Source organism: Zalophus californianus, chromosome 13 (assembly GCF_009762305.2).
Source record: "Zalophus californianus isolate mZalCal1 chromosome 13, mZalCal1.pri.v2, whole genome shotgun sequence".
NCBI classification, from domain to species: Eukaryota; Metazoa; Chordata; class Mammalia; order Carnivora; family Otariidae; genus Zalophus; species Zalophus californianus.
The window spans coordinates 92,723,710-92,745,658 of NC_045607.1; the positions used below are offsets into that span (position 1 = coordinate 92,723,710).

At 60.2% G+C, this 21,949-nt stretch overlaps 2 protein-coding genes across 3 annotated transcripts in view; one reads left to right on the plus strand and one right to left on the minus strand.

The window, feature by feature from the left end:
- SEMA4D (semaphorin 4D) overlaps positions 1 to 8,527 on the plus strand; it is a 93,931-nt gene extending 85,404 nt beyond the window's left edge. Inside the window, exons 17-19 of the mRNA XM_035723535.1 lie at positions 4,042 to 4,251; positions 6,059 to 6,156; positions 6,724 to 8,527. Of these exons, the coding sequence (XP_035579428.1) occupies positions 4,042 to 4,251; positions 6,059 to 6,156; positions 6,724 to 6,750 (335 nt within the window). The 3' untranslated portion in view covers positions 6,751 to 8,527. The remainder of the gene's footprint in view (positions 1 to 4,041; positions 4,252 to 6,058; positions 6,157 to 6,723) is intronic.
- Positions 8,528 to 8,675: 148 nt separating this feature from the next.
- SECISBP2 (SECIS binding protein 2) overlaps positions 8,676 to 21,949 on the minus strand; it is a 51,410-nt gene continuing 38,136 nt past the window's right edge. For both annotated transcript variants that reach the window (XM_027614586.2, XM_027614585.2), the window contains 7 exons: positions 17,908 to 18,074; positions 17,207 to 17,342; positions 16,492 to 16,642; positions 15,758 to 15,978; positions 10,126 to 10,280; positions 9,799 to 9,994; positions 8,676 to 9,439 (listed from right to left, as the gene is read on the minus strand). In XM_027614586.2, coding sequence (XP_027470387.2) covers positions 9,336 to 9,439; positions 9,799 to 9,994; positions 10,126 to 10,280; positions 15,758 to 15,978; positions 16,492 to 16,642; positions 17,207 to 17,342; positions 17,908 to 18,074 — 1,130 coding nt within the window. In that variant the 3' untranslated portion in view covers positions 8,676 to 9,335. The remainder of the gene's footprint in view (positions 9,440 to 9,798; positions 9,995 to 10,125; positions 10,281 to 15,757; positions 15,979 to 16,491; positions 16,643 to 17,206; positions 17,343 to 17,907; positions 18,075 to 21,949) is intronic.

A 21,949-nucleotide genomic window follows, 5' to 3' on the forward strand; every position in this document is an offset into this window, starting at 1 on the left:
CAGGTGGTTTCTTTCTGAAATTTTAACCTGTCCAGAAGCTGCTGCAGGTGTGGAGCTGGCTCTGGGAGCCGTGGCGCGCCCCGTGGGGGCTGTGGACGGGCGGCGTGTGCCGCAGGGGAAGTGGCCTGGGAGTGGGACGCCGTGGGGACAGACCTTGGGGGCAGGTCCGTGTTGCCCCGGGTCACCTGCTCCGTGCCCAGCCTTGGTCTGTGCTGGGACCCCCGTGTGGCTCCTGGGCTGGATGTCGTCCCTGTTGCTGGGAGAGCGGTGGTCACACAACCCGGCACTGCGGGTGCAGGCGGACCGTGTGTCTGGGAGCCAAATGCTTTTAAATGTGGCTTTTTGGGGAGGCACCCGTTAGCTGGTGTGCACGCAGGGGCGCTGTCCCTGTGACTGGGGGGACCCAGACCGCTGTCGGCCAGAGCGGGAACACCAGGCTTCAACGGGGCCCCAGCGTGAGCCGTTTGTGGCAGAGCTGCGGGCAGCCGGGGAGGGGTGCAGTTCCCGCCTATGGCGCTGGCAGGAAGCACCGCCGGCCGCAGGGCAGAAGCGGGACACCCCCCTGCCGTGCCACTGCCAAGGTCTAGGAGCCGGAGGGGCGTCCCCTCTTCCTAACTTTCCGCCTCCAGCCAGTGCCTCCGAGGTGGGACCTAACGGGACTGGGGGCCAAGGATGGGGACCGTAGCTGGCGGCCTCACAGCGTGGAGCGGCAGTACTCAGGGTGGGCTGAGCAGAGGGACCAAGGCCCCCGCCCCCCCTTCCCCCATGCTCCTTGCTTTTCAGGAACCTGGCCCATCTAGAACCTTCTACTGTTCCACGTGGCCCCACCTGAGGCAGTGAGGTGGCCCGGGAAGGACCAGCCTTTCCCAGGGGGCCCGCACGTCCTGTTCCATCCGAGGGGGAGGGCCTTGCCTTTGCTCAGAGTGGGCCCAGTCCACACCGTCTGCCCCCACGGGCCCCCACAGCCCTGACGGGACCATGCTCCCGGTCGATTTAGGCCTCATCTTTAAAGCTAAGAACAGATCCGCTGTACTTTAGGTGATGCTTGGCTACTGGGGGTTTTGATGGCCTTTTGTTTCAACCACGATGTTGGACATCAGAGCCCTTGAAGCCCCTGGGAACCACGGGGGCCGCAGGAGGTGCGCGGCCAAAATATCTTGAGTGCCCACAGCAGCCGTTGGTGCTGGCATGTGTTTGGGGCGGGGGCTCCAGGAAGGCCGAGGCTGGGCTGTGGGGGTAGCTGACTCGTGAGCTGGGCATTTCCCAGAAGGGTTGGGACCCCTCCATAGGCAGGCAAGGCTGATCTGTCACCTTGCTGAGGTCTCGATCCTTAGCGGCTTTTGCCAGAACCTGGGTCTCTTTTCCATTGCGATCATCCACGTGCCTTTACAGAGTGGTCCTTGTGTGCGGGACAGTTCCCTGCACCTGGCACCCTGCGAGGCTTCGCGCTGGGCCAGTGACCGCCCCCGCCGCCCTCCCATCTCCCCACTGCGGTGTTTGGAAAGCGCATTTAGCCACATGTGCCTCCAGAGACTAGGACCTGGGATTCTGGGGGTCACTCTTCAGCCAACCATGGGGTACTGGCTGTTTCATGACAAGCTAGGACACTCTGAGGGGTAAGGCCGATGAAATCGAGGTGCTGGAGACCCGACACCCCTGCCAGGTCCCGTTTCTGTGCTGGACACTGTCCAGCCCCAGGGCTATGGTGTGAGCAGCCCCCCCGCTTACCCCCCCCAAGTGTGGCCAGGGCCTGGTGGAAGGCCGCGGGTGTGAGCACGGAGAGGGGCTGGCCCTAGGGTCAGAGTAGACCACATGCATGGGGACGCCCGGAGGATGGCCTGCCAAGTGGGGACGCCGGTCACAGATGTGGCCTGAGGACTTGGAGTGGACCCATCACACTCCCCTCCAACTTGGGGCTCTCAGGACCCCACTTCCAGAATCAGATGTCCTCCCCTGGTGAGAGGCCCCTGCTCTGAGGGGCTCTGCTTTTGTCACAAAGTAGAATCAGCTCTGCACCTGCGAGTCATCCCCTTAGGGGGCGCGGGGTGGTGTGGGAGCAGGGTGCTGGCCCCTGCACCTCGTTGACCCCATGGTAGGTGCTGGAACCCAAGGCCAGGGGAGCCTTCCCAGGGCCCAGAAGAGGTGCTACACGCCCGGGGCCTGAGGGCCTGGCCCTGTGGGGTTGCACAAGGCCCCCGGGGTCGGTGGGTGCGGACCCTGCTGACGGGTTGTAACTGTCACTTTGCCTCCTTGTTCTCTGCATTCAGAAGGAGCTGGATAGCTTTAAAAGAGAGTAAGTAGAATGTAAGTACCTCTCTAATATTTCTAGAGCTTTACTGTGGCTAAACACACACTTAAAGATTGAGCAGTGAAGCTTTTCAGGACCGAGGGGCACAAGGTTTGCATTCAGCCCGTGCCCCCCCCCCCCCGCCCCCGTGTGGTTAGCCGAGCATTCTCCTTTGGGTCCCAGCCATGTGGCTCTGGGTGATGATGCGCTGCCAGCTCAAGCCACCCCAGTCCTTTGTCCCAGGGCTGGCCATGAGAACCTTCCAGAAGCTCCTGTGACCCACCCCGCTGGCTGCAGTCCTGGGTGGGTCTCCATGCACATCACCCCGGGGCAGTCGGGGCAGGGGCAGTGAGGGGGAGCCCGGGCTCTTTGGAACAGGCTTCAGTGTCTGTTCACAGCCTCACGGGATCCCCTCTAAACTGGACTCGGCCACCGGCTGGCTGTCAGGGAGCGGCCGCGCGGCCCGGGCTGTCGTGAGGCACGCCCAGCGGTCACAGGAAGGGGCTGTGCCAGCTGACGGGCAGCAGTCAGGCATACGCACATACGGACATGTGACACACGTACAGAATTATCGATGGGCGGGCGACAAAACGCTCTGGGCAAAACAAATTATAGCAACACAATAAAAACCCAGAAACCCCACACGGAAAACAAGATACTGCGTCCCCGTGGCCGGCACGGCCACAGTGTTGAGCAAAGCCTTCCAGAATTTCCTCGACTGACAGCCTACGGCACGTTTCCTTCCTGAGAATGCCTCGTTTTCACTGCAAAAGCCGTATCTGCTGTAGTGGACCTGGGACTCCAGGCAGGTATAAGGAGCAGGATGGAAGCATCCCGGAAGTCAGCCGTCTGCAGGGAGCCGCCACCAGCGCGGCGGCCGCCGTGGGCCTTCCCACCGGGCGTGGACACGCACGTGTCTATGCGTGCACACGCCTATACTTCGAGATCTCCTCCTCTTACACGGTGACATTTCCCCGTGTTACTGTCTTCTTAAACGTGACTCACGAGTGACAAGCTAGGCTTAGGAAGGTCTTCAGGACCGAGGGGCACATGGATTCCATTCCGCCCATGGCCGCCACCAGGTGGCCGTCACGTCACGTGTGAGACCCCTGGTCGCCCGTCTCCAACTTCTAACAGACACAGCTCTGGTGGCCCCGTCCGTGTTCTGATCACCGCCTCAGGTTCATTCGTGGGACCATCTGGTCTGAGAGTCTGATTTTCCCTTGGGAGGAAGGCTCTTCTTTGAAGATCCTGAATGCGGTGCATCGCTGATGAGGGCACCAAAGGTGGAAGGTGCCCCCCGGACACACACGAATCCACGTGAGGTTGTCTTGCCACTCTCCCTTCCCGCTGGTGCCACAGCTTCGGGTCCTGGGCTTAGCCCTTTGGCTGCAGGTTCTTTACCTGCTCGGCGAACTGCAGCCACACACGGACGTCGCCCTTCCTCTGACAGCCATCCTCGACACCGCAGCTTACGTCCTCCCAGCTTGGGGGGCAGCTAGGTAGAACCCCGCTTTGAGAAACAGCTCCCAGCCCAGCCGCTGGTGCTGTCCACGCTGGGCACAAGCAGGGAGGAGGGGGCGGCAGGGACAGAGGGGCCTTCAGCCCTGCTCCGCGCCCTGGCCTGCCCGCCCCAGGTCGGCTGGACACCCTCCCATTAGATGCTAGGAGAGCAGGTGGCCACACGGAGGCAGAGCCTTTGGTCACAGGTGGTGGCAGCAGGACCAGGTCCGGAGAGGTCTCTGTGTCCCCAGGTCCTGCAGACGTTCACTTCGTCTGGGAGAAGAACGGCCGTGAACTGGAGACGTGTGTCCCCACGCAGACCCACACGCTGCTCGACGGCAGGACCCACGTGCTCAGCTGGCTGCAGGACACCACCCGAGAGAGCGCCGAGTACCGCTGCTCCGTCCTCTCCTCCACGGGCAACAAGACCTCCAGAGCGTGGGTCACCGTCAGGAGACATGGTAAGTGGGCAGCCCTCCCCCCACGCCGCTGCACTGCCGCCCCGTCCACACCGCCCCCCCCCCGCGCGCACATGCCTGCCACGTCTCACCCGGATTTCTGTCTGGCGGGGCCGGGAGGTCCACGTTCTGAGAACCCAAGGTCCCCTGCTCGGTCTTGACACTGAGAGGAGCTGGCTGGCTGTGCGGTTCTGGCCTCAAAGCCCTCCCCTGCCACGCGGACGCTCGCCCCACGGCTGCCGGCCCCGCGCGCTCTGCCCGTGGCCTTCTGGGACCACCACCCACAGGAGGAACACTCATGCCTCGGTGTCTCCAGGCCTGGCCAGGCCCATGCCGCCGGAAAGCCTGCCCTTCCTCTCCGGGAGATTTTCCTCAACACGTATTCACTCTGCTCCGCTTTATGTCCTGTGCTCTTTCTGGAACTATCCTCCCAGATGTTGGACCACACGGCATATGGTGTGGAGTGGGGAGCGGCCCTGGGGACCACGCTTCCACTTCTAAACGGCCTTGGAGGCAACATGCATGTGACAGACTATCCCGGTGCCCGAACGTCTCTGGGAGAGTGTACCTCAGTTTCCCCCCTGCCGGCCTAGAATTGAGCCTTCCCGGGTCTGCTCCGTCCCCACCGGTGCCTCTGCTTTCAACTTCCAGGTTTTTGTGGTTCCCCTCCTATTCTCACTCCATTCTCAAGAATTTACATCTATGCTTAGAGATGCTGAAAAGGCCCCCGTCCTTCTGTGAGTTTGGGGAAGAGAAAACTGCAAATATTCACTCCTGCCCAGAACCCGTTCTTCCCGTTTCTGTAAAGTGCCCTGCATGCTGCCATCAGGACAATCGGAATCATCACGTAAACATGACTCACAAACCGTGAGGGGTCCCACAGAAGTCGAGAAAGGCACTGTCAGCAAAAAGGATGGAGAGCACTCACGGTGACCCTGCTCCCCTCCGCCCCACCCCATGGTCACCCAGCTCACCAGCCTGTGAGCAGCGGGACCCAACACAGATTGCAGGCGGTTCCACCCGAGTCACGCTGCAGCCCGCACACACACGCGGCAGCCGGAGACACCAGCGCAGCTGGGACAGCCCGTATCTGCTTGCCTGCCCAGCCCGCTGTGTCCCCTGAAGCTGTGCAGGGCTAGAGAACGCAGGGCTTCTCACAGGATGGGAGCTGGAAGTTCCTGCAGAGCCCCTTGGGGTAAGGACCCCCAAAGGCACCTCTGGAGTGCTGTCCCCTACCCCGCGGCCACCTGGAGAGCCCAGGCCCCAGCTGTGCTCGAGGAACACATTCTGCTTTGTGTCTCGGGGTGCAGGTCCCTGCCACCCGTTTCTAGAATTAGCAACTTGAGCCATGGGCCGAATCAGGGACACAGTTTGACGGAGAAACTACGGCTGTCGGGCTCGTGCCACCCCGACAGCCCCGCATGTAACTCCCTTCCAAAACCTCGGATCAAGCTCCCACCACAGGCCACGTGGAGCAGGCAGCAGCTGGGCGTACTGTGATGCCAGCCTGGTGAGCCGTGCGGACTCCCCGGCCTTACTTGTGACAGGCCTCCAAGGGGAGGCAGGACCAGCCCCAAGGTGCAGGAAGCTAGTCCCTCTCTTGCCTGGGTAGAAAATTCAAGCGAAATGAGAAAGGGGCCAGCGTGACCGTGGGGAACAGCTGCTACTGGGGATGGTGCCCTGGGGAAGGCAGCCTTGGAGGGGCAAACACCTCACCCAAAACCTGGCTCTTGGAATGGCCTCAGTAACCCCGGGGCCATGAGGGCCTGCAAGGCTGACACCTGGCCCCCTCCCCCGCCTTGTCTTGCAGAGGCGACCCACCAGGAGCAGTGGACCAGAGAGCTCGCTGCCTGGAGGGCTGTGGTCGGGGAGCATGATCGCATGATGCGGAGCTGGAGGAAGGCGTGGGTATGTGGCCAGGCCAACGGGGGCAGGGGCTGGCAGAGCTTCCGTTGCCTTGGGGCTTGGCCCACGAGCTGTTCTTCCTGGAGCCCACGGCTCTGAACTCCAGGCAGATCCCTGGGGAGCGTCGGCATGGTGGGGCAGGGCGGGGCATCTCGAGGAGACTCCAGTTGCGGGGCGCGGGTACAGGCAAGGCCGCTGGCTCTGGCTGGACACTGGCCGAGCAGGGTGCCTGCTGAGCCCGCAGGGAGCCCGGCACCGGGGGGGGGGGGGGGAGGGCAGGACAGGCGTCCCCCACTCCGGAAGTCGCTGCTGCCACCATCTGCACAGCCACCAAGTCCGGGAGTTACTGGAGGATGAGCCCCACAGCTCGACTGCGGGCCTTCAAACATCCTGGCTTCAGTGGCCACCCAAAGCCTCTCCTTGTTGCCAACACAGGCTGAGCGTTTCCCACAGATCCCTTCCAGCTTAGCCCGCACAGGACCCCCTCCGGTGTCTAGGACAGTGGGGCACGGGCGGCAAGAAGGGCCCTGTTCTGCCAGGAACTCAAAATGGGCTGCGTTGTTCTTTCAGGAAAGCTGTGACAAGGACCCCTCGTAGACATCAGCCGAGCCTGCTGCTCCTGGCCATGCCACCCCTGGAGACGCCCCGGGACGGTGAGCGGCCACCTGGCCCGTTGAGACGTGGCCCCACCTCAACCTCTTCGACAGCAGCCAGAACTGTTTTAAAAACTTAGGTGCTTACAAGGCACAGAAAAGTCTGTCCCACAGAAACGGGCACCAGGATGGTTAGGAAGCCGCGGATTCTATGTGGACACCGTGCGGACAGCCGTGTGTGCGCCGGCTCCTTTTCCAGAAGCACTGCTGCTAGGCCGCGTGGCTACCCCGCCTTCGCCGAGCTGTCCGGGCCCAGAGCGTGCAGCTCACCCTCCCCTGAGCTCCCACACGCCACCAGTGGCAAGAACTGGCCGGACACCTCGAGGGACCAGGAGGTATCCCCCCCCCACCCTCCAGGAGCTCCTGGGCACTGAAGGCTTTGCGGGCTTCCGCGCATCACCAAGCATGAGAGCTGCTCCATGAGCTTCTGTGCGTGCCCTGAGCTCGCGTGCGGTGGCACCAGTGGGTCCGTCCTGCTCCCGGCGGTGCCACAGGGCGGTGGGGGGGGGGGGGGGGCTGTGCTGTTGTGAGAGTTGCACCTTGGGGGCGCACTGTGTGTGCAGGACACGAAGGCCTGACGCCGCGTAGCCTGGACCCTGCGGACACCTTCTGCTGAAGGAGTGATGGCCACACCAGCCACACCAGCACACCAGTCCACGCCAACCCAGACCCTCCATTAGAGATAGAGCTGTACCTCCCTGTGAGCGCAGCCTGTGTCCGGACCCCCCATTCTGAGGCCGGGTCTGCCCGAGAGGCCAGCACACAGCGCGCCAGTGTTGCCCGTGAGAGCACGCATCGCAGCTGCCGCGGGACGGGCCCCGTGGCCCGGGCCCTCCAGGGGGCTGCTCTACTGTGGCCTTGAGACTCGCCCCGGGTCTGGACGTGGCCGGAGCACCTCACACCGACACCACCAGGAGACGTGTGCCCTGAGCCCAGTGGGGAGGGTTTCTGGTGGGGACCCGTGCTTAGAACAGGAGTTTGGGTTTTCTGCTCTGTTGAGAAAATAAACAGAAATAAATGCAGTGAGCGGAGCGCGTGCTTGGGAGGGGCGGCACCATCAGCAGAGGCCAGCGCGTCACCGGCCGCCGTAGCCTCTGCCATGGAAGGGACACCATGGCCGGGCCAACCCCAGCAGTAAGTCACCCGAGCAGCACACCCTCTGGGGCCAATGCAGAGCTCACACCTCCCTGCTCTGCTTCGGCTTCTCTGCCCCCAGAGCAGCGCCGCGCACATGCCAGAGGCCAGGGCGCTCAGCAAAGGCCAGCATCCCCTGCTGCAAGCTGTAAACGTCACGCTCTCCTTGTAGGTTAACTTCAGGACCTCCCCTCTCCCATCATCTCCGATTTTCAAACCCACGACCGTGGACGGGGCACCTGCTGACACAGGGCGGGAAAGCCCTGCCGTGTGTGATCCTCCCGGCTCCCCCCACCCCAGGAGAAACCTGGGGCGTCACACGGCCCCCGCTTCAACAGCTCCGAGAAGCAGGCGTGCTAGGAGTAGCACGTGCGCGCTCGACAGGACAAACGCTTCCCACGCACCACCCCAGCCACACGGCCCAACCTGTCCACACCGCAGGCCCTCCCTGACCTCACCCCGCTCCACTGTGCCCCCACAGGCCACTTGCCTCTCAGATGTACGACACCCGACACAACCGATCGCCCCTCACAGTGTGCTCAAGGCCAACGCGCTCCACTGGTTGCCCCGCACGCGCCCAGTGGCGAAGGTCTGTCCTGCTGTCGCCTGGGTGATGGTAACAGAGCACACGGACAGAGGCAGCGTCCTCACCGCAAACCTCTTCCCTTCAAACAACGCACCTGAGGGGCCGCACTGGGACTTGGGAACCCCGAGAAGCCCAAGACGGCGGGGTGATCAAATCATCGCTCTTTATTCAAAATAAATAAGCCCTCTTACTTACAGCAAAGTACGAAAGCAAACTTCTATCCTGCTGGCCTCCAAGACAGAAACCACATTCAGAACACGTTCATTTACGAAAGAAAACATTTGCAGATTATCAAAACTGAAATTTAAGAACTTCAATATACACGGCTTCTTTGAAAAATGAAGACAAAAATGAATTAATTCATGTCAAAAGGTCACAGGTTAGAGAATCGATTTTCCTTCTGAGGCTCATTTTAGCAGACCTTCCAAGTATCCCCAAATCTTGCAGCCAAAAAGCCAAGTCCGGAGAAAGCCCTCCCCCCACCCCCGCGCCTTCCACACACTAACACGGCTCAGCTCTTCTGCATCAGAGTGGGGTTTCCTTCACAGCAGAGAACTCAGGGGGCTACACACATCCCGGGCTTTTCCAGACTCCGTGTGCTCGGATCCAAAGCTGCATCTCCATGCTCTTGGGCGAGTCTCCTGCCAGCATACCCAAGGGCCCCTTCCCAGGACATGCATCCTGGCTTCACCTCCCAACTCAACAGCCACACAGAACACAGCAGGTCAACGGAGACCTGAGAAGAGGAAGGCCCCAAAGTCTCTCAAGCGCCCCTTCCTTACCCCACACAACACACACAAAGAACTCTTCTATAAATTCAGGTTCATCATCTGAGAGGTTGAAGCCTCCAGCGAGTCTTCCAGCTCCAGAGCACAGCGACTGTACACTTCCAGGTGTCTTCTCCAGATTTCAACTAAAAACGACAATGTGGCACAGCTGAGGGACACGCAGGGACAGTCGGGGCAGCCTTGACTGGGGAGCACGCTGCCCTACACGGGCCTGGCAAGGAACCACCCCCCCCACAGCCGCCCCGCTCTGTTAGTATCTGTGAGCCCGCGGCTCACCTGCTGGCCTTAACCTTCCACCAGGGACACCGCGGGGCTCAAGGCCGCACTCTGCAGGTGCCACCCGACATCTGAGCCCCGCCCAAAGACGACAGCCAGGACCAAGCCGGCCTTCTGCCGCCCAGAAGCCCTGCCGCTGTCCGGGCACTCTGCCCCTCCCGTCAGTCGACCCGGGGCTTGAGGACGCTCAGCCCTCCCCAGCACTCACTGTAGTGCGGCTCTTCTTTCCCAGGCACGGAGGCAGGGGGGCCGTCCTGCGCCGAGCCGCCGGGGCCCTGCACGGGCGGGCTGGCCGGAGCCGGGGGCCCAGGCTCCCCGGCCAGCTCTCGGCGCACGTTCTCCAGCATGGTCTTGTACGCCTGCCGGGCGGCCATCGTCAGCTCGACCATCCTGTGGAACTGGTCCTGGGGCAGAAGGCAGGGCACGGGTGACACCCCGACCCCAGGGGATGTGCCGTCCTGCCCCAGGCTCGGGGCTGCCTGTGGGGACGCTGCACGTTAGCCCGGGTCTCCCACCCCCGACCCCCCCAGCTCACCTGGGCCCCGTCGTAGCTGAAGATGCCCACCACGCTGACGGGAACGGCCTTGTTCAAACTGCGCCCCAGAGCTTTGCGGTTGAGCGCGAACACGAAGGGAATGTTCTGCTCACAGGCGTAATCAATGATGGTGTGCAGCGTGTCATCCAGCCCACCTGGTCAGGGACAACGGAACGACAGGGAGATGCATCACACGCAGCGTGGCGCGGATACCGGCCGCAAAGGGCTTTTTCCTGCACACGGCGACACCCCTCAGCGGGCCGTGCCCGACACCACCAGGACAGCGGCGCGACCGCAAGGGCACCGTTCCTCTCGGCCATGTGCGAGAAACCAGCTCTCCAGAAGAGAGACGCCCTTGGCAGAATAAAATACCCCTCCGTTGTTAGCCTAACGGGAAGTAAGGCCTCCTTTCTTTAGAAGAGTCCCCGCCCCCAATCCCAACATGGCGGGGGGGGGGGGAGTGGGCCCCCAGAACACCAGCAGTGCGAGGCCGCCCCACCCCACGCCAGGGGCCCACCACGTCTCGGTGTCACCAGGGCTTCTGACCAAAGGGCCGCACACTGCAGGCTCCAACACGCGCTCCTCACGTGCTAGAGGCTCACAGAACCCACCGCAGGGAACCACTTCCTGTGTCCGCCCGGTCTAAGGATGTGACCCGGAACTGCAATCCCAGCCAGAGCGGAGATGCACGGGCGGGGGCGGGGAGGGCGCCGAGCTGCCCTGTCCAACCGCCGCGCACCACTCCTCCCGCACCGCCCCCTGTGCGCCGACCAGCAGGCTCTCCTCGCCCAGCCCGGTGGGATTCCAGGGAGACTTCACCACAGAGTCAGGACTGACTGCATCACTGGCCTTTGGCTGCTTCAACCTCCAGCCCCTCCCTCCCCGCCCCCGGAGGCCAAGGGAAGGGGTGGGGTGGGGATGGGACCAGGCTTCCAACACCCCAGTTAGCTGGTTGGCCCCCCTGGCAGCCAGGCCCTGCCTTGGGCAGGTCCGAAGGTCACCTTTGTTAACATAACACCTTTACTGTAGTTATCAAGAGTATTTGAAGGTGAGAGAGCCAGAAGCCAAAGACAAAAACCAAATAGGAAGGAGAAATCTCTTTCGGTCATCTGACTGACCACATAGGTGTCTCATATAAACCACAATATTGCACTTAGTGAATAGTTACTGAACACTCATTGTGCGCCAGGCCACTGGTTAACTGCCTCTCGAGTACGAGCTCCTGTGTGGGCACAAGAACCCGGCAAGGGATGGGAGAATATGGAGAAATGCCATAAAATCTAAATGCACCCACACAGATGGGACCCTGGAGCACAGAGAGGTCACCAAGTATCCGATACCGACAGGGCCCAGCCGCGGACTCCCTGCCCTCCACCACCCGCCCCGCTGCCGAGCAAGGTGTCCGGCAGGGTCCGTGCGTGGGGAGAGCGGGAGAGGCGCGGTGAGAAGGACCAAGGGGGGCTGTGTGTGTCGGTGACGTGCCCGCCACGCGGGGGGCCCAGCAGCCCCGAATCTCTACGAGAGAAGGACGCATGTGTGTCTGTGTACAAGTCGCACGGAAACCACGCGTCCTCACACAGGCCAGCGGAGCCAGCGAGGACGCGGACGGACAGCCACGGAAGATCACCGCAGGCAGGAGATTTGTTCCAAGTACAGAAGATGCACAGAGCAGCTTCAAGGCGCTCCAGAAACACAACAGAACATCTACACGGAGGCACCCATGGTCTCGGCCACACTCATCCCAGGGACAACAGACCAATTCTGTGTCAACCTAAAACGTGGAAATACACTTACTACTGAGGAATAAAGAATATGAAAAAAATACACAAGTGAGAGTCAGCCTTTTGAAAAAGATGACGTGAGGTCATCATCAGGTACGAGAGCATAAAGGTGGGGATGCGGGGTGCAGAACGGAGGCTCTGGCGGGAGGAGCGCTGTGAGGCAGCAGGGAAAGGGCAACTGGTCGGCCTCTGGAAAGATCCCTCTGAGAAGAAATATAGTCTACCTAAGCAAACAAAAATGAAAACATGGAAGAACCAGAAAAACGATATTAAAAAACCTACTAATAACCTTGGAGTGTTAAGGTGGAGAAATGCCATAAAATCTAAATGCAATAAAATCACAAGAATAAAAAACATCAGTATAATAACAACACCCAAAGTCTCTGCATGGCCAAAAAACGTTTAAAAAACAAGCAAATGACAAACCAAAATAACATTTACAACTCTTTCCCAAAGAGCTTTCTTATTATATAAAAAGGCACATGTCACTATTAAAAAAATCAACATCCCGAAAGACAAATGGGCAAAGAACATGAACCAACAGTTCACTGAAACCGCCAAGCTCTTCAACAAGAAAGAGGCTGCTCGCCCTCCCCTCCCAAGAAAAATGCAAACAGCCTCCCCGGAGCCAGGGCCAGAGCTGGAGCTGGGCACCGGGCACTACCTGCTCTGGGCACACCGCTCGAACAAGCAGCAGGGGTGTAACCCACGGACCCTCAGATGCACCTGCCCTTGCATTCTCAGTAGGGCCCCACAGAGATGTTCCCACAAGTAGAAAGGACAGTATGCAAGGTGTGTGTGTCCTTGTTCACAGCTGCAGACGTCTGGAAAGAGCCAGGATGTCTGTTGGTACCGTCTGAGCAAAGCAAGTGTGCGCATGGTGCTCACAGCTGGGCCCCCAGACTGCTGGTGAGCTCCCCACGAGGGGCCCACAGCGCCGAGTCAGTCACCAGACCTGTCTCTCTCTCTCTCACACATTCACACCCTGACTACCAAGGACACATCAAATGTGGCAATGCTGGCTGCCTCTGGCGGGCCGCAGGCGTCTGGGGGGCTTACTCCTTGAAAGGAAACCCAGCACCGGGCTCACTGCACGGCACGGGCCCAGCAACCTGCGTGCAGACGATTTACGGACGGGGCCCACAACATCTGCCGGAGAAGAAAATGTCTCCCGCGGCCCCTGTCACCTGGCACTAATTATAGGATCATCCAATGTTCTTTCAAGACAAAGCAGCACATCCCACACTGCTCTGGGAACTGGGACGTCACTCGGCAGCCGGTGTGACCAGAGATGAACACTTGGGCCCCACGCCCCTTAGTTCTGCCCACGCCCGACCCAGATCCACCTGAAGACCGAGGAAGGAGAGGAGGAAGCCAGCTCTGGGGACAGAGACGCTCAAGGAAGGCCTCAGTTCTGGGCCGGCAGGGAAAGCAGGCGGGAGACGGCGGAGGAGGGGCGCGGGATCCTCAGCCAGAACTACAGTTATTCCTAACTTCCTGCCGGAGACCCCCGTGCCCCTCAGCACCCGCCACGTGCTCTCTCTCTGCCTCGTGTCCCCCAGCCCCGGGCCCGACCACAAATGCTTTCCGTGCTGCGGCGCCATGGCTGTTGTCCCTTCAAAGGCCTGCTTTCCAGGTGGCCCCGTGGCTGACGTCAGGACTTGGGTTTCCGGAGGGCACCCACCATGCTAACTGGTAGGACGGGCTACGGGGTGGGAACGAGGAGGCTCATGGTCCCTGCAGATGGCACCCCACATGCGCATCCTGGGGGACTCCCCTGGGAGAGACTCTGGGAGACTGGGCCTGACACAGCGGCAAGCCTAGACGGTTCTGCTCCGCCCAGCACCCAGGCCGCAGGCTCAGTGGGAGCTGAAAGCATCTCCAAGTGCCCACTTCCCAGGACTGAGACGACAACACACTCAGAACAAGCAAAATGCTCAAGACAAGTGCCATGTACAATTCAAGCTCAGCATTACCACGCGAAATGCCGCTCCGTGCAGACACAGTACTTCACACAGCCCAAGGCCAGGATGCCAAGTTCTACAAAATACTGCAAGCCACTGGCGAGCTTTTCCAAGAAGAATCAAGTTCCTTTGGCCTCAAATAAAAATGCACAGGAACGGATGACGAACAGCGCAGTTGAACCTGCCGCCAACGCAGACGCCTGTCGGCCCAGGCAACCCCCCCAGCCCCGTCAAGGGAAAGGCAGCTCACAGGAAAAGCACGGCGCGGTGCCCACTGCACACACTCATTCCTTGGTCTGTTTGTTAAAGACACACATCACAGGAGAACTCGAGACAAGAGCAGGAAGCTGAGATGCAAACGGATGACCGGGTGCACCGACCTGACAGCGGGGCGAGTGGGGGAGCCCCGAGCCCGCCATCTACAGCCCAGCGCCAATTCCCCAGAGCCTGGCGACCGCAGGCACCACCAGGCACGTTCCGCGCAGACGGACATTCAGAGAAAGTGAGGGCAGCTGGCGTGCACACCCGCATCACGCAGGCAACGCCGGGCCCTGCGCTTCTAGGGGCGGGCACAACCCTACACCCTCTCTGCATGAGGCTCAGGGTGCCGATCTGGCCCCAAAGCAGCAGTGGCAGCAACAAACACGGAGACTTCAGGACAACAAAAACTGCTCCTGGAAATCGGAAATAACAGAAATGGGAAACTCTGCTGAAGCTTGGAGGATGCAGTTGAGGAATCCTGACAGAAAACAGAACCAAGAAAAGGCTAAGAGGACAGCAGTACAAGGGGCCCCCACAAGCCACCCACCCTCCTCCCAGAGCCTCGGGCACAGGGCAGCGCCCACCCGCCTCCAGAGAGGAGGACGACGACGGACAGCGGGTGCAGAGCCGGGGGGCTGGGCTGCGAGCCCCAGCTGCTAGACGGGCCCGCGCGCCGGCCTTCTCCAGGGCCCCAGGACACGCGCTCGGGCCGGCGTCAGCACAGCCCGCTCCCCAGCAGGAGCCGGGAGGCCGCCCCCATGGGACAGCCACAGCGAGGTGCAGAGCGCCCCAAGGGGCCCAGGTAAAGCTGTGGAGCGCCCCAGGCACCAACGGTCTTGGAGGAGGCTCAGGCCGCGGGGCCGGGAGCTGGAGGGCGGACTGGTGGTGAAGCCCAGCGCCGTGAGGGGACCTAAGGCAGGGGTGCGGCCAACACACAACCAGAGTGCAGGGGCCCGAAGCCCCCTTCTGTCCTATTCCAGTGTCAGGGCCTGCCCCAAGCTAGGACCAGGGCGAGCTGGGTGGGCAGTGAGCAGCTCCGGCAGCTGCTCTCAGGCCCCGGGAGCCCCACACAAGCCAGGAAACCTCAAGTCTCCAGCTGCGAAACGGAAACCAGGGAAGCTCAGTGTAGGATCCAGACTCGGCCCCTGCAAGGTGACCTGTACAACGTGGGAGAGAGGCCCGTGCCCGGGGAAGGCTCCCTTCGGCCCCCTGGCAAATGGAAGACACAGGACACAGGCTCCTGACTGCCCATCCCTCTAACACACAGCCCGTGTCTGTCACCTCACCCAGCCCGCTGCATCCCACAAAACACAGCCAACCTGCCGGGGTCGGTAAGGTGGCCAAGCCCCTGGACAAGCTGGGAGGGCTCACAGCCTGAGCAAGTCAACTGGCAGTGGACTGCTGGGCTGCCGGTCACAGAATTCCCGCAGTGTGAGCTCCGGAGGCCCCCCGCCAGAGGCCAGCACCAACTGGCCAGACCATCAGCCGGCACCCACAGGGGCCTTGGCTGCCTCGGAGAGCAGGACACTGGGTGGTCAGGTGAAGCTGCGGACGCAGCCCTCAGGTACGAACAAAGAGAAACAAACCCACCCCAGCAGCTGGGCCGGGGGCCACAGTGCTCGTTACCTTTCGACTGGATCTTCTCACAGTTGGGAGAGATGATGATGCACTTGAGTTTCCTGAGCTTCAGATGCTTGAGGACCTCCCGCAGCCCCAGCACGAGTCGGCGTTTGGTCTTAGCCTTGACTGGATCTTTCTGGTACATGCGGTCTTGGAAGCGCACCAGCTCCTTCAGCAGATCCGTGACACACGCGTCCACCTCCTTACTCAGCATCTGGCTGCAGTAACTGAGAGAAGATGCCCGCTGGCGGGGGCCCCTCGGGAATCCCTGCGAGGAGCGGCCCGGCCGCAGAGCTGGGCCTCCCGACGGTCAGACTTCACATCCTCCCCGCTCCTCACCACGAGGGACAAAGCCTCTGCGCCCCGCAGCCCCCCGATGGCCCGCCACGTGCTCCGTGGCAGCCGCTGCCCACAGAGGTCCACACGTGGAGTGTGCCCCGAAGAGAAGTGGGACAGCTGCAGGCAGAGTCCCCTCAGAAACTACCAGACACACCAGACCGTGAAAGGGAGGTGTCACCGCACCGCCCAGCCCCCCAGCGCACACCTCAGCAGCACGCGAGGACGACAAGGACCTCGCAGAAGCAGGTAAGGTGGCCCTGACATGGGTTCTGACGAGGAGGAAAGCCGGGGCCTGGCCCGGTGGCCTGAGCACGCCGGGGTGGGACGGCCCCACGCCCGACACCAGAGTGAGCACGCCCCGGCCCCCGCCCCGCGGCAGGCACGGCCCCGCGGTCACTCACTCCCGGAACCGCCGGCTGTGGATCTTGGGGCAGCCGGCGCCGTCGGGAACCAGGTGGCAGCCCTCGACCTCCTTCTGGAACTCCGCTCTCGGCAGCTCTTCTGACCTGCCCTCCAGCGCGGGCGCAGAGGACGGCAACGGCTCCAGTCCTTCTGCAACGTCCCGGAGAAGGGAGTCAGGGCGCGGCCCCCGCCGGGCACACGGGCCGAGGGCGGAGAAGGCCTGAGCGCACCTCACCGGGCAGCATCACTGGGGCGGCCCTCGGCAGGATGACAAAGGTGACAAGTCCTCAAGCCACACACTTACGATCTGTGTACTGTTCCGAACACACAGCTCAATAAAAGGCCTACTAACACTTTCTCTGACACCGGGACTCTCACACTGGTGACAAAGCAGCTTCGCAGTGAGTGGCGTTCATTCTCACGGCCACTTCAAGCTCCGAGGACCATCCGATGCCATACACATCACACCTGGGGACCTCGTTCCTCTGTCTCCTAGACCGTACCCCAAGAACCACGGGTACCAGGAGCTCTACTGGCCCACGGGGATGCCCTCTTTCCAGCAAGTGACTCTGACGGCTGCCACATTCTCCTTTCAAGGCCGGCAGCGCTCCCCCACCGTGCCCGCCCCTGCCCCTGCCCCGGCTGCAGGCTTCCCCCGCCGTGCCCGCCCCTGCTGCAGGGCTCTCCTGGGCAGCAAGCAAGCGTGCTCGGTACCTGAGGGGTCGGCCGGCTCGAGGGCCTCGTCACCACCGCTCTCACCATCCAGCACAGCGTCACTGGCGGGAGCAGGGCTCACAGCATTTTCTTGGAGACGCTGCTGCTTTCTCTCCTGCCGTTCTTTCAAAATAATCTTTAAAATGAAATAAACGATTAAAACACCTAAATACTTGTCCTTAAAAATAAACCCTTCTACAAAATAAGCCACCCAACCTCAGTGGGCGGGCATCGTGCCTTCCTGTGCCCTCACAGCAGCGACATGCCCTCCATCCCCCAGGGGCCGGGCCCACGTCCCCCAGGTGTGCAGAGCCGGGCACGCAGGACCCAGGCCAGACACCAGCGGCTGCAGCAGCCCCAACAGAACCCGTATTCCAGAATCGGAGCACCAGCCAGACCCCCCAGGGGAGGGGGAGGGCAGCGAGGGTGAACAAGGAGCACACAACGGCCCCCGTTCCTGGCTCTCTGTCCACACCCCTGCCAGTATTAAAAGAAAAAGAGCCCGCCTCCAGGAGCGGAGGCGCCCTGCTCTGTACCCTCTGCCGTCCCACTCAGGGAGGGGGGTCATTGTCAGAGTGGCGCACACATCTCGAGAGAGCACATTCCAGCAGCGCGAACGTTAGAACCGAAAACGCTAAGAGCTGTAAGATGTAACACAGACGGGAGAGCGAGATTTGCTGGCGCCTGCTTTCACCACATACCTTCTTCAATGAGGTTGGCTTCTTGGCCTTGGGGACCTCCCTCTGCTTCCCCTTCTTCATCAGTGGGGCGCTGGAGTCCAAGGGGTTGTGCGGGGTCTTCACCTGGCTCAAGTGGTGGCCCTTCTTCCCCGACACGGTGTCTCTGGAGAGGACCGGCACCGCCCCGACTGCGACACGGAGGGGGACGGGGGCATCAGGCACCCAGCCCAGGATCTCACTCACCCTCGTCAGACTGCCTGTTATACAGTCTTCTGACAACCCCATGAAGTTCGGTATCTCCTGGCAGAGATCCAAAAACACCATCCACTCCTCTGGGGACAGCCAGCGTCCCATCCCTGTGATCGAACCTCCACGTGGCTCAGCAAAGTGGCCGGTGGGGGGACCCCACCTTCTGAAACGAAGGTATTTCCAGACAGTGCGCACCTACAACAGCCCTTTTGAGGGAGTCTCTCCCCACCATTTTCGAAACCGCCTCTGCAGAAGGTGGCTACTGGTTTCCAAACATGCATCTTCTCTCTCAAGATTCTCCTGAGTTTTCCAGAAAGAAAGATACCGTCCTAGATCCCCACCCGTGCTGCTGGTGGCTAGTCCCCCAGCATCAGGAGAAGATCACAATCACCACTCCGCATTTCCACGGCACGCTCCCATCTTGCTCTATTCCCGCCTTCTTCTTGCTCCAAGGAAAGAGCTTATTTGTGCCTACTTCCTTTCCTTACCTTTTAGTTAGGACAATTTCCCAACACGCACCCAAGAAAAGAGAACGGTACAACAACAAACCCCACGTACCCACTCTCCAACCTCAACACCAATATTTTCCCAGGCTATCTGACCTGCCCTCACTGGCTTTGAAATATGCTGCTGAGTTACAGGTGTTTTCTCAGTTGGGCGTCAGGGTGCCCTGCCGAAGGAAACAGGTCTGCACCGTAGCTCTGGGTGCTTCCAGCCACAGCCCCACACAGCTTCCGACATCTCTGGACCTGTGCTCCCATGTCAGATGTTCGAAACGTACGCATGATGAGCTCGTTTTGGAAAACCACCCCATGCTGACCCTGTTCCCATCTGTTCACTCTGATCCTAATGTCACTTCCCAGAGCCAGACCTCAGCTGGGCACCTGACTCCTGCTGCCTGGGCCCCTCCTGTCTGCCCAGTGCCAGGAAACTCTCTACACAGCATTACTGGTGAGCCTGGGAGTCCCTATCACACGCACAGTGAGGTCGACCAACCCCACCCCTAAAACAGCCACCAAGCTGGACAAAACTCTCATCAACAATCACGGCAGCCCTCCAGAAAGTGACCAAAGGCTTACGACAAACTGTGGAGCTTTGCTAATGCGCTCTATCAAAGTCGGGGCAGCCTCTCCAGGCTGCTCCCCCCCTCTCCCTGCTGACAGCTGGCTGGACCAGGGCGGAGAGGCCGTGAAAACCTGTAGCCTCACTGCTTCTGCCAGAAGGGGATGCTGGATTTAGAGCGTGCTCCTTCAGAGAGGTGACCCAGCAACAGGCAGTCCAGCCAGCCTGAGCCATGGCCCTCTGCGGTCAAGCAACAGGGCAAGAGCACGTCCACCCCACATCCCTGCCAACAACGGAGCCCGTGAGCAAGTGCAGATGTCCCACGAGTCCGAGGACATGGAGGCAGGGCAGGCCTGAGCGTGGCCTGCAAGCCGAGTGCACTCCAAGCCCACACATGCTTGTGACCAGACCGCGGAGGCTGTTCAAGCTGGCCGTGTTTAAGCACAACCTCCGACACATCTGTGCTGTGCGGATGCAGGCGTGGCCCCTGGGAAGCCAGAAACAACGAGAACAAGGAGAAAAAACTGAGCTCAGACACCAGCCACCCACAGCATGTGGAAGACAGCCTTCAGACTCAGGCCAACGCAGGTACTAAAACACCCCCGGCAATGAAACCATCACCATCGCTACTCTCAGGGAGGAAAAAAAATTCAGAAACCTGAGCTGCTACAACTTAGTAACTAAAATGTTGAGTATTCAACAAAAAATTCAGAGACTTTCAAAGCAAGGAAGTGCGACCCACACTCAGGGAAAGGAAGTTAAGAGAAACCGCCTCAGAGGTGCCAACTGTGGGGCACAGCTGACCAAGACTTCGAGGCAGCTCTGCGAACACATCTGCACCCAGTGTTTCGATAAACAGAAACTGCCAGGAGGCGGTCAGAAGCAGATCCAGCATGGCAGAAAAATCAATGAAGCTGAAAACAAATACAAACTATTCAGTTCCAAGAAAACAAAGAGATGCAGGAAAGTGAACTGAGCCTGAGAGACCAGTGGGGTGTCAATGAACAGACTCATACACGTGTAATGGGGGTGCCCGGAGACAAGAAAACCACAACAGTTTCAGAAGAAATGAAGGCCCCGGGGCACCTGGGTGGCTCAGTCGGTGAAGCGTCTGCCTTCGCCTCAGTCATGATCCTGGGGTCCTGGGATCGAGTCCTGTGTCGGGCTCCCTGCTCCGCGGGAAGCCTCCTTCTCTCTTCCTCTGACTGTACGCTCTCTCTCTCTCTCTCTCAAATAAATAAAATCTTGGAAGAAAGAAAGGAGAGGAAGAAAAGGAAAGAGAGGGAGAAAGAAAAGAAGAGAGAAAGAAAGGCCCCAACTTCCCAAATCTGATGAAAGCATTAGTCTCCGGAGCCAACGCGCAGCCAACCAAGGTGGGGTCCGCACACAGATCCACAGCAGACGTGTCCCAGCACGTGCTGAAGGCCACGAAGAAACAGCACAGAACGGGCATGGGACTCGCAGCCCCGCCATGTCACGGGCACCAGTGGAGGCCAGAGCACAGGGGCACCCAAAGCACAGGCACAGCTCGACTTACCGCGCCCCACAGACATGGGGCATTTCACAAACCAAAGGCCAGCAGCGACCCTGTGTCGGCACGTCCATGGCACCCTCTTCCCACCCGGGAAGACATGCACTTCATGTCTCGGTCACAATTCTCACCATTTCTTAACCTTCGTCATTCCTATTACTGGTCATGGCGATCTGTGACCAGTGATCCTTGGTTCTACTGTTGTAATTGCTCTGGGGCACCACAAGCCGGCCAACTTAAGCCCTGTCTCCCCCTCTCTCCTCGGCCTATTCCCAGAGAGGGGCCCAGTAACAACTCTCCAGCGGCCTCTACGTGTTCACACAAGAGGAAGGCATGCCGAAAGCGGAGACTGGCCCAAAGCTAAGCTGCTTGTGTCAAACAGCCAAGTTCCGAATACCAAGGTGGTTCCTGAAGGAAACTGTACACGCACCCTGAGCACACAGAAAATAAGGAAGTGAAAGAGGCTTACTGCTGATACGGAGAGAGTGTCAGTCATTTGGACAGAAGATCAAACCAGCCCCAACATTCCCTTCAGCCAAAGCCTAACCCGGAGCGAGGCCCTGACTCTCTTCAATTCCGTGAAGGCGGAAGAGGGGAGGAAGCTGCAGAAGCAAAGCCTGAAGCTAGCAGAGATTGGTTCCTGAGGTTTAAGGAAGGAAGCCATGTCCGGGGCATAAAAATGCAAGGCGAAGCTGCAGCAAGTGATCCAGAAGATAGAGCTGAGGTCATTACCGAAGGCAACTCCACTGACCCACAGATTTTCAGTGTGGGTGCGAGAGTCTCCCACAGGAAAAAGATGCCATCTAGGACTTTCCTGGCTAGAGAGGAGAAGTCAGTGCCTGCCTTCAAAGCTTCCAAGGACAGGCTGATCATCTTGTCGGGGCCAATGCAGCTGGTGACCTTAAGTTGAATGCTCACGGACCATTCTGAAAATCTTAGGGCCTTTAAGAATTATGCTAAATCTTACTTCCGGGGAAGACTGCAAAGTAGGAGGCTCCTAAGCTCACCTCATCCCATGGTTACACTAAGCTAACACCAACATGAGTGTAAATAACCCAGAAAAGGACCCAAAGACTGGCAGCACTGACTCTCCACAGCTAAATGTAGAGAACGGGCACATCAAAGAGGGACAGGAAGGGTGGACGTGGTCTGTAGCCCAAAGGACCTGCAGGGCTGTCCACAGGAGGGAGAAATGCACCAGGTGCAGAGAGGGGAAAAGAG